Consider the following 14,373-nt stretch of genomic DNA (forward strand, 5'->3'; position numbering starts at 1 on the left):
ATCTGTATTACAAATTCAACCATATTGTGATCACTCATTCCGAGAGGATCTTTTACGAGATCGTTTATTTTTCCTGTCTCATTACACAGGACCAGATCCAAGATGGCTTGCTCCCTTGTAGGTTCTGTTACATACTGTTCTAAGAAACAATCCCGTATGCATTCTATGAATTCCTCCTCCAGTCGATATTCAAGAGAACTAGCAGTTATTCAAATAAGTGACAGACACTTTGAAATGTGATGTACACTTTCCCCAGACTACTGATGCACACCCGAAGCAAGACTTTTGATTATATAATTTGGTATGCTAATGAAAAGTTACTTCAAATGCCATGTAATTCACTTCTTTGATCAAAAAAAGGTAAGAAGCCACTAGCAAAGGAGGACATTATTTTTTATTTAAAGGAAAAAAATACGTGCATTTCATATACAATGATGCTCACAAGGGCTGTGTATACATTGTATACATTTTAATTAGTACAGCAAAATTTTATTCCACCTTTACACATTTTACAAAATACACAATAGTTATCAAAACATTATGTTCTTGCAAGAACTGGCTGGTGAGAGTACGCACACAGAACATCACAGCTATCAAAAATATTTAATACAAACAATAAGTTATGGGATCCACGATGTTTAGCAAAGTTGAATGCAGCAGTGTGCAGAATTTAATTCTTGCGTGCTGCAAAAAGAGCTAGCCAATAACAAATACTACAGAGCAAATGTTCAAGTAAATCCTGGTGTTAATAACGTAAAGTAAAAGTCTAATAGGTCTATCGGAGAGTTTAATAGTTCAAAATCTATTCTACTGGATGTGGCGTTGAAAAAACAATGGTGTCAATAAGAAAGTCCATTGAAAGAGGGAGAACAATTCAAGATGAAGCTGAAGGTAGTCAACATTTTAAATCTCTGAACACAAGTTTAAGAAGAAATCCATCACTTGCTGTTTAAAATTTTTCTTCAGGATTCACTTTTCTTTAAATATTCCTGTCCTTGGCCACCCTTGGTTCAATTTTAAAGCTTTCGTGAATGAAAATATTAGTACAATACTTCCTTATCCAGAGTTTAGTTTGGTTTGAATTTAAGTAATCCTTCACCCAAAACATTAGATTCATTGTGTAGCTTTCATCAATTTGAAAAATGAACACTCAATTTGAAATATGTAAATTATAAGCAACATTTAACATCAAGAATATTTCATACAAGTCCAACCTTATGTCACGGCATCAGTTAACTGGTCTGAATAAACATTATGGAGAGGGGAAGGGTACTTTTGTAAAGCAAGAAAATCAAATTTGTACAACGATGTACAGTTACAGTAGAAATATAACTTTTGAAATAAAAGATTCCTGACAATGTATTTTTTTCTATATTATGAAGCAATGATTATAATTAGTTATAAAATTCAACCTATCTGGGTAACAGAAGAAGCATGGACTCCAAACATATCAATTCATTTGAAAAGGCCCACAAGTCATTATTTGAGGATTTCAATGCTTGTCTCACTGCATGCCAAACCACTGTTCTTGGTCTGCCCACTGTGCAGTCTCGCTGTCACTCCCCTCCAGGTCCCCCTCTTCTCCACTACCTTCCATGTCATCCACATCCTCCTCTTGTGCTGCCTCAGTCTGACTTTCCTCCTTCTCCATCTTCTGCATTCCTTCTAAAGACTTCTGATCATTAGGATCCATGCTGTAAAATGGAAAATAATTTACTAACTAATTGTGTCTAGAATTACTACTTTCTGGAAAAGAGCATGCTCCAATCCTACTGGTATTACCATCAGATACAGATCTCAACACAGATGTTTGGAGGAAGAGAGAAAACTAAGATATGTTGATTAACGTTGAAGGCTTCAAATGTCTGTCAGGGATAGCTTCAGAAACTACAATAAAAATAATGACCAAAAGCAACAAATTCAGCATTATTTCAAATAAAGTGTGCAGTTACCCTGTTGTAAAGGATCAAGCACACAGTAAAAGGCATGTGCTGGCTCATGAGCCAGTTGCAAAATTTGTAGTCCTGGTTTCTGAATACAAATAGCACTGATCAGAACAATGCAAACTCCTGAGATAAATATTGGTAAACCCCAATAGAACATTAATACAGGAATGAAGGTGGTAAATATAATTAATTCCTTTTCTGCCCTAAAAGGGAATCCCGCCCGCCCCCCCTCATTTGATTTTTTTTTTCTTTACCTTTCTTCTCAAGCTGGCAACTTATGCTGAGATATGGCTCTATGGGTGGCAATAACTCTCTGCTCTCTTAGATTAAGATTCACATTAGAGCCAAGGAAATGAATGCCAGTAGGCTATTAAGCTGTGGGAGTCATTATAGCCACGCCTGACATTGTCCTCATGACATAAAAAGACTTGCATTTATATAGTGCCTTTCACAACCACCGGATGATCCAAAGTGCTTTACAGACAATGAAGTACTTTTTTCAAAATGCAGTCACTGTTGCAATGTAGGATTTAACACAAACGCATTGCAACAGGGACCACTAGACAGTGATCAAGACGATAATATTCCCTACTTTAGTTTGTGGGCACTAAAGCCAGATGTGGCACTCACAGCTACCTTAGCTGACATCAACAAACTAAGAACTTCCAGAAAGGTTCAGATTAATTCTGGTTACATATGGCTCAGCACCCTCACACAGTGTATTTAGAACAAACAGAAAAATATAAATTTTCTGAAGAACAGGAAAAGAAATTACAAAATTTTAAAAGATCCAGATTCCTGAGATCTTGACGACTGAATAGAAATATTTAAAAAAAACTGTTGTTGTGGTACATCCCAGTGGACTGTGCCCCTCAGTGGTTAAGAACATAAGAAATAAGAGCAGGAGTAGGCCATCTGGCCCCTCGAGCCTGCTCTGCCATTTAATAAGATCATGGCTGATCAGATCCTGGGCTCAGCTCCGCTTCCCTGCCCTCTCCCCATAACCCTTCACACCCTTAAAATCGCTCAAAAATCTGTCTATCTCCACCTTAAATATATTCAATGACCCAGCCTCCACAGCTCTCTGGGGCAGAGAATTCCACAGATTTACAACCCTCAGAAGAAATTCCTCCTCATCTCAGTTCTAAATGGGCAACCCCTTATTCTGCAACTTATGCCCCCAAGTTCTAGATTCCCCCACGAGAGCATACATCCTCTCTGCATCTACCTTGTCGAGGCCCCCCCTCAGTAAGATCACCTTTCATTCTTCTAAATTCCAATTAGTATAGGCTCAACCTGTTCAACCTTCCTTCATAAGTCAACCCCTTTATCTCAGGAATCAACCTAATGAACCTTCTTTGAACTGCCTCCAAAGCAAGTATATCCCTCCTTAAAAGGTGACCAAAACTGGACACAATACTCCAGGTGTGGCCTCACCAATACCCTGTACAGTTGTAGCAGGACTTCCCCGCTTTTATACGCCATCCCCTTTGCAATAAAGACCAACATTCCATTTGCCTTCCCAATTACTTGCTGTACCTGCATACTAACTTTTTGTGTTTCATGCACACGGACCCCAAAGTCCCTCTATACTACAGCATTTTGTAACTTCTCTCCATTTAAATAATGTGCTTTTTTATTTTTCCTGCCAAAGTGGATAGATAACCTCACACTTTCCCGCATTATTTCAAAGTCTCTGCCATTTCCCTGTTCCTAATTATTAATTCCCCAGTCTCTTCTTTTAAGGGGCCAACATTTACTTTAGCTGCTCTTTTCTTTTTTTATATACCTGTAGAAGCTCTTACTATCCGTTTTTATATTTCTTACTAGCTTGCTCAATCTCTTATTTTTTAAAGTCATCCTCTGCTGGTTTAAAAAAAAATTCCCAATCCTCTGGCCTCCCACTAATCTTGGCCAGTTTGTATGCCATTGTTTTCAATTTGATATCATCCTTTACTTCCTTAGTTAACCACGGATGGTTCTCTCTTCTCAAAGTCTTTCCTTCTCATTGGAATATATTTTTGTTGAGAGTTATGAAATATTTCCTTAAATGTCTGCCTCTGCTTATCAACCATCTTACACTTTAATCTATTTTTCCAAAAAGCTTTCATACCTTTGTAATTGCCTTTATTTGAGATCTGACTTTCTCACCCTCCAACTGAATTTGAAATTCAACCATGCTATGATCACTCTTTCCTAGAGGATCCTTTACTATGAGATCATTTATTAATCCTCTCTCATTACACAGGACCAGATCTAAGATAGCCTACTTCCTGGTTGTTTCCGCAACATACTGTTCAAAGAAACCACCCCAGATACACTCTATGAACTCTTCCTCAAGGCTACCTTGGCCAATTTGATTTGTCCAATCAATATGAAGATTAAAATCGCTCATGATTATTGCCGTTGCGTTCTTACAAGCCTCCATTATTTCTGGATTTATACTCCGTGCAACTGTGTAGCTACTGTTAGGGGGCCTATAGATTATGCCCACCAGTGACTTCTTCCCCTTATTATTTCTTATCTCCACCCAAACTGATTCTACATCTTGATCTTCTGATATCATTTCTCACTACTGCACTGATCACATCCTTTATTAAGAGCTACCCCACCTCCTTTTCCTTTCTGTCTATCCTTCCGAATTAATACCCCTGAATATTCAGTTCCAAGCATTGGTCACCTTGCAATCTGTAATGGCTATCCGATCACACCCATTTGTATCTATTTGTGCCGTCAACTCATCTATTTTGTTACAAATGCTGCGTGCATTCAGATAAAGAGCTTTTAATTTTGTCTTTTTACCATTTTTCCCTGTTCTGACCCCATTTTCTGATACACTCTTATTTTTATACGTTCTGTCCCTTCCTGTCACACTCTGGTTATCATTTCCCCCACCGCTACTCTGCTCAATTGCCTTCTCCTTGCTCTTTGACTTTTAAAATTTACACTCGCCTGAACCCCATCCCCCCCCCCCCACAGCCCCACTATTTAGTTTAAAGCCCTATCTACAGACCTAGTTATTCAATTCGCCAGGACACTAGCACCAGACTGGTTCAAGTGAAGCCTGTCCCAAAGGATAGCTCCCTATTGCCCCAGTACTGGTGCTAGTGCCCCATGAATCGAAATGTTAAGACATAGGTTATGCCTTTCTCATACTGAGTTCCCTACTTACACCACTGCAGGGAGGTATATAGCACAGGCCACAGTCTCACTAGGAGATGGGATCATTCCAGGCAGTCCAAAATAGCAGAGCAGACACCCTCAAGAATATCATGAGCATCTAGCTCTTAGTAAGAACCTAATCAATTTGAGGTTATAGAGTTACTGAACAAATTGATTTGTTCCAAGAAATCCTACTTTACTCATACAACTGGGAACATAAAAGCTTCTATAAATATGTGAAGAGAAAAAGATTAGTGAAGACAATCTCTTGCAGTCAGATTCAGGTGAATTTATAATAGGCAACAAAGAAATGGCAGACCAACTGAGCAAATACTTTGGTTCTGTCTTCACGAAGGAAGACACATATAACCTTCCGGAAATACTAGGGAACCGAGGGTCTAGCGAGAAGGAGGAACTGAAGGAAATCCTTATTAGTCAGGAAATTGTGTTAGGGAAATTGATGGGATTGAAGGTCGATAAATCCTCTGGGCCTGATAGTCTGCACCCCAGAGTACTTAAGGAAGTGGCCCTAGAAATAGTGGATGCATTGGTGATCATTTTCCAACAGTCTATCGACTCTGGATCAGTTCCTATGGACTGGAGGGTAGCTAATGTAACATCACTTTTTAAAAAAGGAGGGAAAGAGAAAACGGGGAATTATAGACCGGTTAGCCTGACATCAGTAGTGGGAAAAATGTTGGAATCAATTATTAAAGATGAAATAGCAGCGCATTTGGAAAGGATCGGTCCAAGTCAGCATGGATTTATGAAAGGGAAATCATGCTTGACAAATCTGAGTTTTTTTGAGGATGTAACTAGTAGAGTGGACAAGGGAGAACCAGTGGATGTGGTGTATTTGGACTTTCAAAAGGCTTTTGACAAGGTCCCACACAAGAGATTGGTGTGCAAAATTAAAGCACATGTTATTAGGGGTAATGTATTGACGTGGATAGAGAACTGGTTGGCAGACAGGAAGCAGAGAGCAGGGATAAACAGGTCCTTCTCAGAATGGCAGGCAGTGACTAGTGGGATGCCGCAGGGTTCAGTGCTGGGACCTCAGTTATTTACAATATACATCAATAATTTAGATGAAGGAATTGAGTGTAATGCCTCCAAGTTGGCAGATGACACTAAGCTGGGTGGCGGTGTGAGCTGTGAGGAGGATGCTAAGAGGCTGCAGGGTGATTTGGACAGGTTAGGTGAGTGGGCAAATACATGGCAGATGCAGTACAATGTGAATAAATGTGAGGTTATTTACTTTGGTGGCAAAAACATGAAGGCAGATTATGTGAATGGCAGCAGATTAGGAAAAGAGGATGTGCAACAAGACCTGGGTATCATGGTACATCAGTCATTGAAAGTTGGCATGCAGGTACAGCAGGTGGTGAAGGCAGCAAATGGCATGTTGGCCTTCATTACGAGGGGATTTGAGTATAGGAGCAGGGAGGTCTTAATGTAGTTGTGAGGCCTCACCTGGAATATTGTGTTCAGTTTTGGTCTCCTAAATCGGAGGAAGGACATTCTTGCTATTGAGGGAGTGCAGCGAAGGTTCACCAGACTGATTCCTGGGATGGCAGGACTGACATATGAGGAGAGACTGGATCGACTGGGCCTGTATTCACTGGAGTTTAGAAGAATGAGAGGGGATCTCATAGAAACATATAAAATTCTGTCGGGACTAGACAGGGTCGATGCAGGAAGAATGTTCCCGATGTTGGGGAAGTCCAGAACCAGGGGTCACAGCCTAAGGATAAGGGGTAAGCCATTTAGGACCGAGATGAGGAGAAACTTCTTCACTCAGAGAGTTGTTAACCTGTGGAATTCTCTACCGCAGAGAGTTGTTGATACCAGTTCATTAGATATAGTCAAGAGGGAGTTAGATACGGCCCTGACTGCTAAAGGGATCAAAGAGTATGGAGAGAAAGCAGGAAAGGGGTCCTGAGGTGAATGATCAGCCATGATCTTATTGAATGGTGGTGCAGGCTCGAAGGGCCGAATGGCCTACGCCTGCACCTATTTTCTATGTTTTTATGTTTCTAAATATGAGCATTCACTACTCCATTTTTATAAACTGACATTTGATTGCAATCATTTCTGTCCAAAAACAGCAATTTTATTACCTTGCATAATATTAAAGGATTGTGAATGAGCTGGGAGGATGGGAACCCGGGTCCTCTGCAGCTTGTCCAGTTTCCCCTTACAATTGATTGACAAGTGCTATATTCCTATAGTCTTCCCAGAATTTCTCCCCCCGCAACATTTTGCTGCTCAATGACCAAGAACTGTCAAACCTCAACAATGGCAGATGAGCACAAATAACAATTAAAACAGATTTAAACTCATTGGATTGTGATTTTAGTTGATGAGGACACACAAGCTTGAGCTATACTTGTTTCAGAACCTGGTCAGTTGATTTGTGCTCAACTTCTCATGCAGTTTCTAAAAACCAATCAATAAGACAACCATTAAAAAGAAAAACAAGTATTATTCAATCACAGACAATAACAAACGTATCTGCTGTATGTACAACAACAACAACTTGTATTTATATAGCACCTTTAATGTATCAAAAAGTCCCAAGGTGCTTCACAGGAGTATTAGAAGACAAAAAATGTGTACCTTAATGCAATGCTGTACTGGTCCATTGCTTCCTGGTAATCACTTACAGCTACGAGAAAATCGCCAAGCATCCGATGTAGAACACAAACACTCTGATTTGCCAGTGCATTTCTCAGAAGAGCTATACCTTCTTCATACTTCTGTTCTCGACCTACAGTGAGGTAATGAGATTTTGGAAACCATAGCAGTAGACTTTAAATATTCAAAATGCAGAATATAAAGTTATTTTAATTATAGTAGGATCTTCATACCATCCCTTCAATTTCCCCAGGCACTAGGCGAGTCACTAATTTTCAGGCTTGCAGTTTTCAAACTGACCACTAGGAGGCATAATGGCTCATTTGCTCTAATTTTCCTTTCCCATCTTTGGAGAAGCATTTTGCTTTTGCTCCAGCCTCACCTAGATGGATTGACTGATATTAAGAATCAACCACTTTGTGAATTTAGTCATCTTGTACTATGAATTAGTACCTCAATATTTTATTATTTGAAAAACAGAGCACTAAACTCCCATCTAATTTTAAAAATACACTAACATTTAGACTATAAAATGCAGATTTTCTATTAACACAGTGGTAAATATTACCAGAATTGGGCAATTAAATCAGGCAATATTTCTAAATATATTTAGATATTCCAGAGGAGTTCAAGCACAAAAGAAAAAAATAATCAAGGTTCCATTTTGGTAAATACTTGTTTTAAATCTTATTGATTGAATATTTTGTGTGTCTTTACTGGCCATGTACCTTATCACAAAACTTTAGGAGTATACATTACATTTGATAATTTAAAAAAAAAATTGATATAAAGCAACACAAAGCTGGTTTGGAAATGTTTCTAAAAACACTTGTAAACCAACTTCCCAGAATACATTGTAAACACCTTTCTATTAGATGGTAGCACCAAACTGCCGTGGGATTAAAGTGGTCACAAAATAGTTTAAAAGAAAAATGGAAACAAGTTCTGGGCAGCTATTTCAAGCAAAATGAAAGTTGCATGCAAGGTTTCCTTTGTATATTCTCCACAATCTCTAGAGAAAAGAAAAACACAAAATTTAAATGGGGAGTACAGCATGTGGATTTGACAAAACTTATTTTAAATCAATTCGCCACACTCTTCCCCCATGTCTGTCAAAATGTATTGTTAGACAAGCTATGGAAATTTATGAATAGCAGGCAGAATGTTCAGGGTTTTTTTTTTTAAAAGTGTTCAGAAATGCAAGTTGCATTCTAAATGGACAAATTATATTAGATCTCGCATGCACTACCAGTCAACTTTTTCTACTATAATTCCTATTCCTACATTTATAATGGAAACTACCCAGGCTGTAATTACACCCCCGCACCCGGATGAGGTGCTGCAGCACATCCACTGCAGGAGAGTGTAATTACATCATGACAAGCTTTGCTAAGGCAGTTTCCATTATAAACAGAAACATAGGAATTTATAATGGAATTTAAAAATTATGACTTTAAAATGGGAACTGAATTACAGCTGTAATCCCTGATCCAATTACCCCCCCATCCATAACTCCACTTCACCTAAAGACCACATTTGCTCTCGACTCCCCACGTGCAACATCATGAGCGATTGATTAGTATATATAAAACGTTACAAAGTATTTACAGCACAGAAACCGGCCATTCAGCCCAACAGGTCCATGCCGGTGTTAATGCTCCACACGAACCTCCTCCCACCCAAACATATCCTATTTTTTTCTCCCTCATGTGCCTATCTAGCTTCCCCTTGAATGCATCTATGCTATTCACCTCAACTACTCCCTATGGTAGCGAGTTCCACATTCTCACCACTCTGTGGGTAGAGGTTTCTCCTGAATTCCCTACTGGATTTATTAGTGACTATCTTATATTTACCGCCCCTAGTTCTGGTCTCGCCCACAAGTCAAAATATAATCTCCACGTCTACCCTATGAAACCCTTTCATAATCTTGAAGACCTTCTTGTTATTTCTTTCGTTCTTGGGTCAGCTTTGGCTTAGTGGTAGCATTCCTTCCTGTGAGTCAGAAGCTCACCACAGGACTTGAGCACATAATCTAGGCCAACACTTCAGTGCAGTACTGAGTAAGTGCTGCATTATTGGAGGTACCATCTTTCCTATAAGGTGTTAAAATCGAGGGCATGTGCCATGCTCAGGTGGATGAAAAAGATCTCATGACACTATTCAAAGAAGAGTGGGGGAGTTTTCCCAGTTTCCTGGCCAATATTTATCCCTCAATCAACACCGGCAAAAACAGGTTAACTAGTCATTCATCTCGCCACTGAATGAGGGTGTTTATTGTGTGAAAATTGGCTGCTCCATTTGCCTACAAAGAAAAATCACCACACTTCAAAGGTAATTTATTAGCTGTAAAGCGCACTTTGGTACATCTAGAGGACGTGAAAAGGGCTATATAAACACAACTTCTTTCTTTCTATTAATCTCAATCTATGCTTGCTGGTTACTAATTTGCCAACTAACAGAAACTATCTTTCAAAAAGCTTTCATAATTTTGAAAACCTCTGATTCTCTCTTAACCTGTGTGTATAATAAAAGCCTCAGTTTCAAACTTTTCTTAACTATAAATCTCATTCTTGGTACCTTTGTGTTGAATCTTTGCAGTGCTTTTTCCATGGTTCTAATATCCTTCCTATAATGGGGTGCCCAGAAATATATTCTGACTGTGACCTAACTAATGTCTTGTACATATTCAAGATCACTTCATTATGGTTATAATGAATGCCGCAATGAAAAAAATAATTGCGATCGAGGGCAAAAAACTGATGTCCATAGATGGAGCACAAAATAAATGTATTTTCCCTTCTTCCCTAATTTCTATGACAACAGGGGATTAAAGCTATACTTGAAATATCAAACAAAAGTCGAAAAATGCCCCAGAAAATTAAGTTTTAGTATATTATCATTGTTTAAATCATTAACAGAATTTAATAATCAATGTTTCTAACACACATGTAACAATATAAATTATAGACAAATATAACTTACTCAAAAGCTCTGCTTTTTTGACCACTGCTTTCAAGTAATCAGATTTCTGTGCTAGAGCTTTATCCAACAGTGTTCTTGCTTTCTCTTGTGTCATTGGGTCTTCCAAGCAAACAGTGGCAAAAAGCGTCAAGGTCTGGGCATTTGGACCCAGTGTTTTGAAGACATTATTCGCCATCACCATTGCTTCACGTATGCTGTTTGAAGCTAAATAGCATTCAACTAGACCTGCAGATACAAAGTGAAACGATGATGTAGCTAAGACCTTGGGGAAAATAGTTAAAAGTTAAACTGGCAAGCAGCACAAGAAAGTGTTAAAGAAAATGTTTACCTTTGTAAAACTATGTTTTGAAGATACAACAGGTTATATATTTAAACTGGAACAAAAAGGCTCCCTGATGAGACATTTAAAAAAACGAGGGCAGTATTCACTGGGACAGAGAAGGTTAACAGAAGGGGAAGATCTACCAGGTATTCAAAATTATGAAAGGGTTTGAGAAGGTAAATACTGATCAGTGAAACCAGAAATAAGTCATTTCAACTTTGGATTAGTACTAGAAGCATAAAGGGAAGGTTAGAATTTATTTCCATGCGGAAGGTTATTAAGAATATGCAATACATATGGCTATTGCAGTCAAGTGAAGAGGGAATTAGTTAAACATTGGAAGAAAAATATTAAAGTTGCAGCGAAAGAGCAGGATTTAGGATTAGGGCAGGTAGCTCTAATGTGGAGATAGCACAACCAAAATGGGCTAAACAACCTCTCTTCTGTGCTGATATTCCTGAGTTTGTTTCTAATAGCAACACGTCCATTATTGTCACAACAACAATTTTTCCTGAAGCCTACAAAACAATGTCAATTTATTTTTTCCCCCATGTCTGCTTATTAAAAGAACTTTATTATATACTAGTCGATCTCATGCATCGTTGAACATCAGAAGCGGCGACTAAGTGAAATCGTCAAGTAAGGCAGGGTAAGAAGGTTGGGCTTAACAAGTCCAAGCTATCTCTGATCACTTCCTCGTATCCTTCGCCACTGTAATGGATGGGGAAAGTGGTTGCATTGCTTTAAGCAGTGAAAGCATTAAGGGGTGGGGTGGGGTGTGTGGAGGATGAGGAGAAAGCTGGGGGGGGGGGGGGGTGTTGGAGACCATGGGATGGGGGGGGGGGGGAAGAAAGAGGATTGAGAATCCTGAACACCATTTATTGAGGGGGGGAAAAGTATTCCAGGAAAAAGGTGTTTTAAAATAAATAATTTTAAAAGTCCTTTACTGATGGGGAAAAATATATATGAAAGGAAAACTGAACAGGGCCAAGTCCAGAGTGAGCAGGTATCGGGAGGGAACACACAGTGCAGAAGGTGTGGGAAGACCATCGCATTGGAGGGTGCTACCAAAGCAGCATCCAGCATGTATCGCCTGGGATAGAATGGAGTAGGTTGTCAACCCTGCAGGCAGCATCGGCAGCCAGCAGCTGAAATGGTTTTAAATTAGCTTCGGGGCACAGCCTGTGGCTGAGATGCTACACCAACTAGTGTGAAACTGGGACCAATGGATGGGAAAAACTGGTGGACGACTGTGGAAGAAACGGGTATAGGGAGGAGCGAGCAGATCGCCATGGGGGGGCTGTAGTAAAAGAATGAGAGGGCTGTGGGGGTGAGCTAAGCAGGTCAGAGACCAGCTCCTAGCTGGACGAGATAAGAGGGAGAGGCAGAGCGAGAAGCACAATATTCTACTAAAAACAATGGGGTGGGGTGGGGAAGAGGAGAAAAATCTGAAGAGAAAGAGCATTAATATTTAAATAAAATCCACAAACTCTAAAATGTAAACGTTTCAAATCCAGTTTATAATGAACTTAACTTGAGGGAGGGGGGGCGGAAAACACAACCTTGTGGAGGGAGATAAAGATGTATCAAAGCTGAGAAATGTTCTGAACATTTTGCTCTGTTGCCACCCAAAGGTCAGAGTCTGAAATTGCATGCAGGCGCAAAGCAATTCTTTACAAATATTTCAGTATCACTGGCACATTAATTGAAAAATTGTATTTAAAAAGCTACAGGCATCATGGGAAAGAGGTTACATACAAATGTTAACAGGTGTTTGTGGACAAATTTAAAAATGGGAACTCCCCAATAAGGAATGCTTACATAGGAGTTCTCATTAGAAGATCCAACTATATATATTTATTATTATAATATATAAAGGATCGAATAAATAGTGCCATTGTTTCTATCTGCCCAGGGCCACTGAATTTCTGATATCATTGTGCAACAGATCAAAACGGCTATTCATATGTGGATTTTATACAACTCCATTATCCTTAGTATAAAACTGCTACAGGATCTAGGAAATGCATTATGCTGCCGCAAGGCTTATGTTAATAAGTAACTTGCCTTCATAGCAATCCATTCTGCAAGGGGCGAGACGCATTGCTTCTCTGAAGTGTATGATAGCTTCCTGGATTCTGCCCAGGGCTCGCAAAGCAGCACCTTTTAATAGTAAGGCTTGCACGCTGTTGCTATTCAACTGAATTGCTTTTGCTCCCAGATACAGCGCACGTGAATATCGTTTGCTGTACAAACATTGATACCTACAGAGACAACAAGGCAAAGAAATGAATGAGATATAATGCTTCTAATATACTAAAATCCATCCAATTGTGAACTAGTAAATTCTTACTATTTTTTAATGCTTACTACAGGAAGTCCACAGCATGGGCTTATGATATTTCCTGTCAGTTATAGTCTGGGTGTTTGGTTAGGTCACATCAGTTTCACAGTACAATTGCATTCCAATGTGCGCTCACTACAACGTGGGCTGGGCTGCACACGAGAATTGCAGTGCCATAGTTTGGCGAAAATTGTACTTAGCAGAGTGGACTGGGCTATGAAGTTTTAGAGATCAGGAATGCTCACGAGGTCCTGCGGATGCATGAGCTCCACATACTGGCAGTGCGGGACAAAGGGAAGTTATTGGAACGATTGAATGATGGAGTGGGTATATTTATAGGCAAGTTTACAATTTTTTTCTTAATATTGTATCTTGTGTTTATTCGGTTATGTAAATTTTCTGCCCCTGCATTGTTACTTCTGGAGTCTTTCAAGGATCTATCCCATCTCTTCCTCATCTACATGCCATGTCTTGGCGACGTCATCTGCAGACATAGGATCAGCGTCCACATGCAAGCTGGCAAAACCCATCTTTACCTTTTCATTACTTCTTTTGACCCCTCCATTGTCTGTGTTGTCAGACTGCTTGTCTGACATCCAGTCTTGTCTGAGCAGCAACTGCCTCCATTGTAGGACTGAAGCTATCATCTGTGGCCCCCACAATGCTTCAATTCCCCTCCAGGGCCTCCACCTCCGGCTCAGGAACCCATATCTGCTTTACAAAAAGACCGACTACTTCCACCTCCATAACATTGCCGGTCTCCACCCCCTACCATCTATTGCTGAAACCCTCATCGATGCCTTGATCATCTCCAGACGCAACTATTCCAATGCTTTCCTAGCTGGCCAACATGCTCATCCAAACCATGTCCTATCCTGCACCGTCCTGCTCACCATCACCCTTATCCTCACTGACCTACATTGGCTCCTAGTCCCTCCAATTCTCATCCTTGTGTTTTAATCCCTTAGTTTCCTTGC

General features: G+C 39.7%; 1 protein-coding gene across 2 annotated transcripts in view; it reads right to left on the minus strand.

The window, feature by feature from the left end:
- Nucleotides 1-386: 386 nt before the first annotated feature.
- anapc7 (anaphase promoting complex subunit 7) overlaps nt 387-14,373 on the minus strand; it is a 54,952-nt gene continuing 40,965 nt past the window's right edge. For both annotated transcript variants that reach the window (XM_070887839.1, XM_070887838.1), the window contains 4 exons: nt 13,120-13,316; nt 10,731-10,955; nt 7,728-7,878; nt 387-1,694 (listed from right to left, as the gene is read on the minus strand). In XM_070887839.1, the coding sequence (XP_070743940.1) occupies nt 1,505-1,694; nt 7,728-7,878; nt 10,731-10,955; nt 13,120-13,316 (763 nt within the window). In that variant the 3' untranslated portion in view covers nt 387-1,504. The remainder of the gene's footprint in view (nt 1,695-7,727; nt 7,879-10,730; nt 10,956-13,119; nt 13,317-14,373) is intronic.

Source organism: Pristiophorus japonicus, chromosome 8, assembly GCF_044704955.1.
Source record: "Pristiophorus japonicus isolate sPriJap1 chromosome 8, sPriJap1.hap1, whole genome shotgun sequence".
NCBI classification, from domain to species: Eukaryota; Metazoa; Chordata; class Chondrichthyes; family Pristiophoridae; genus Pristiophorus; species Pristiophorus japonicus.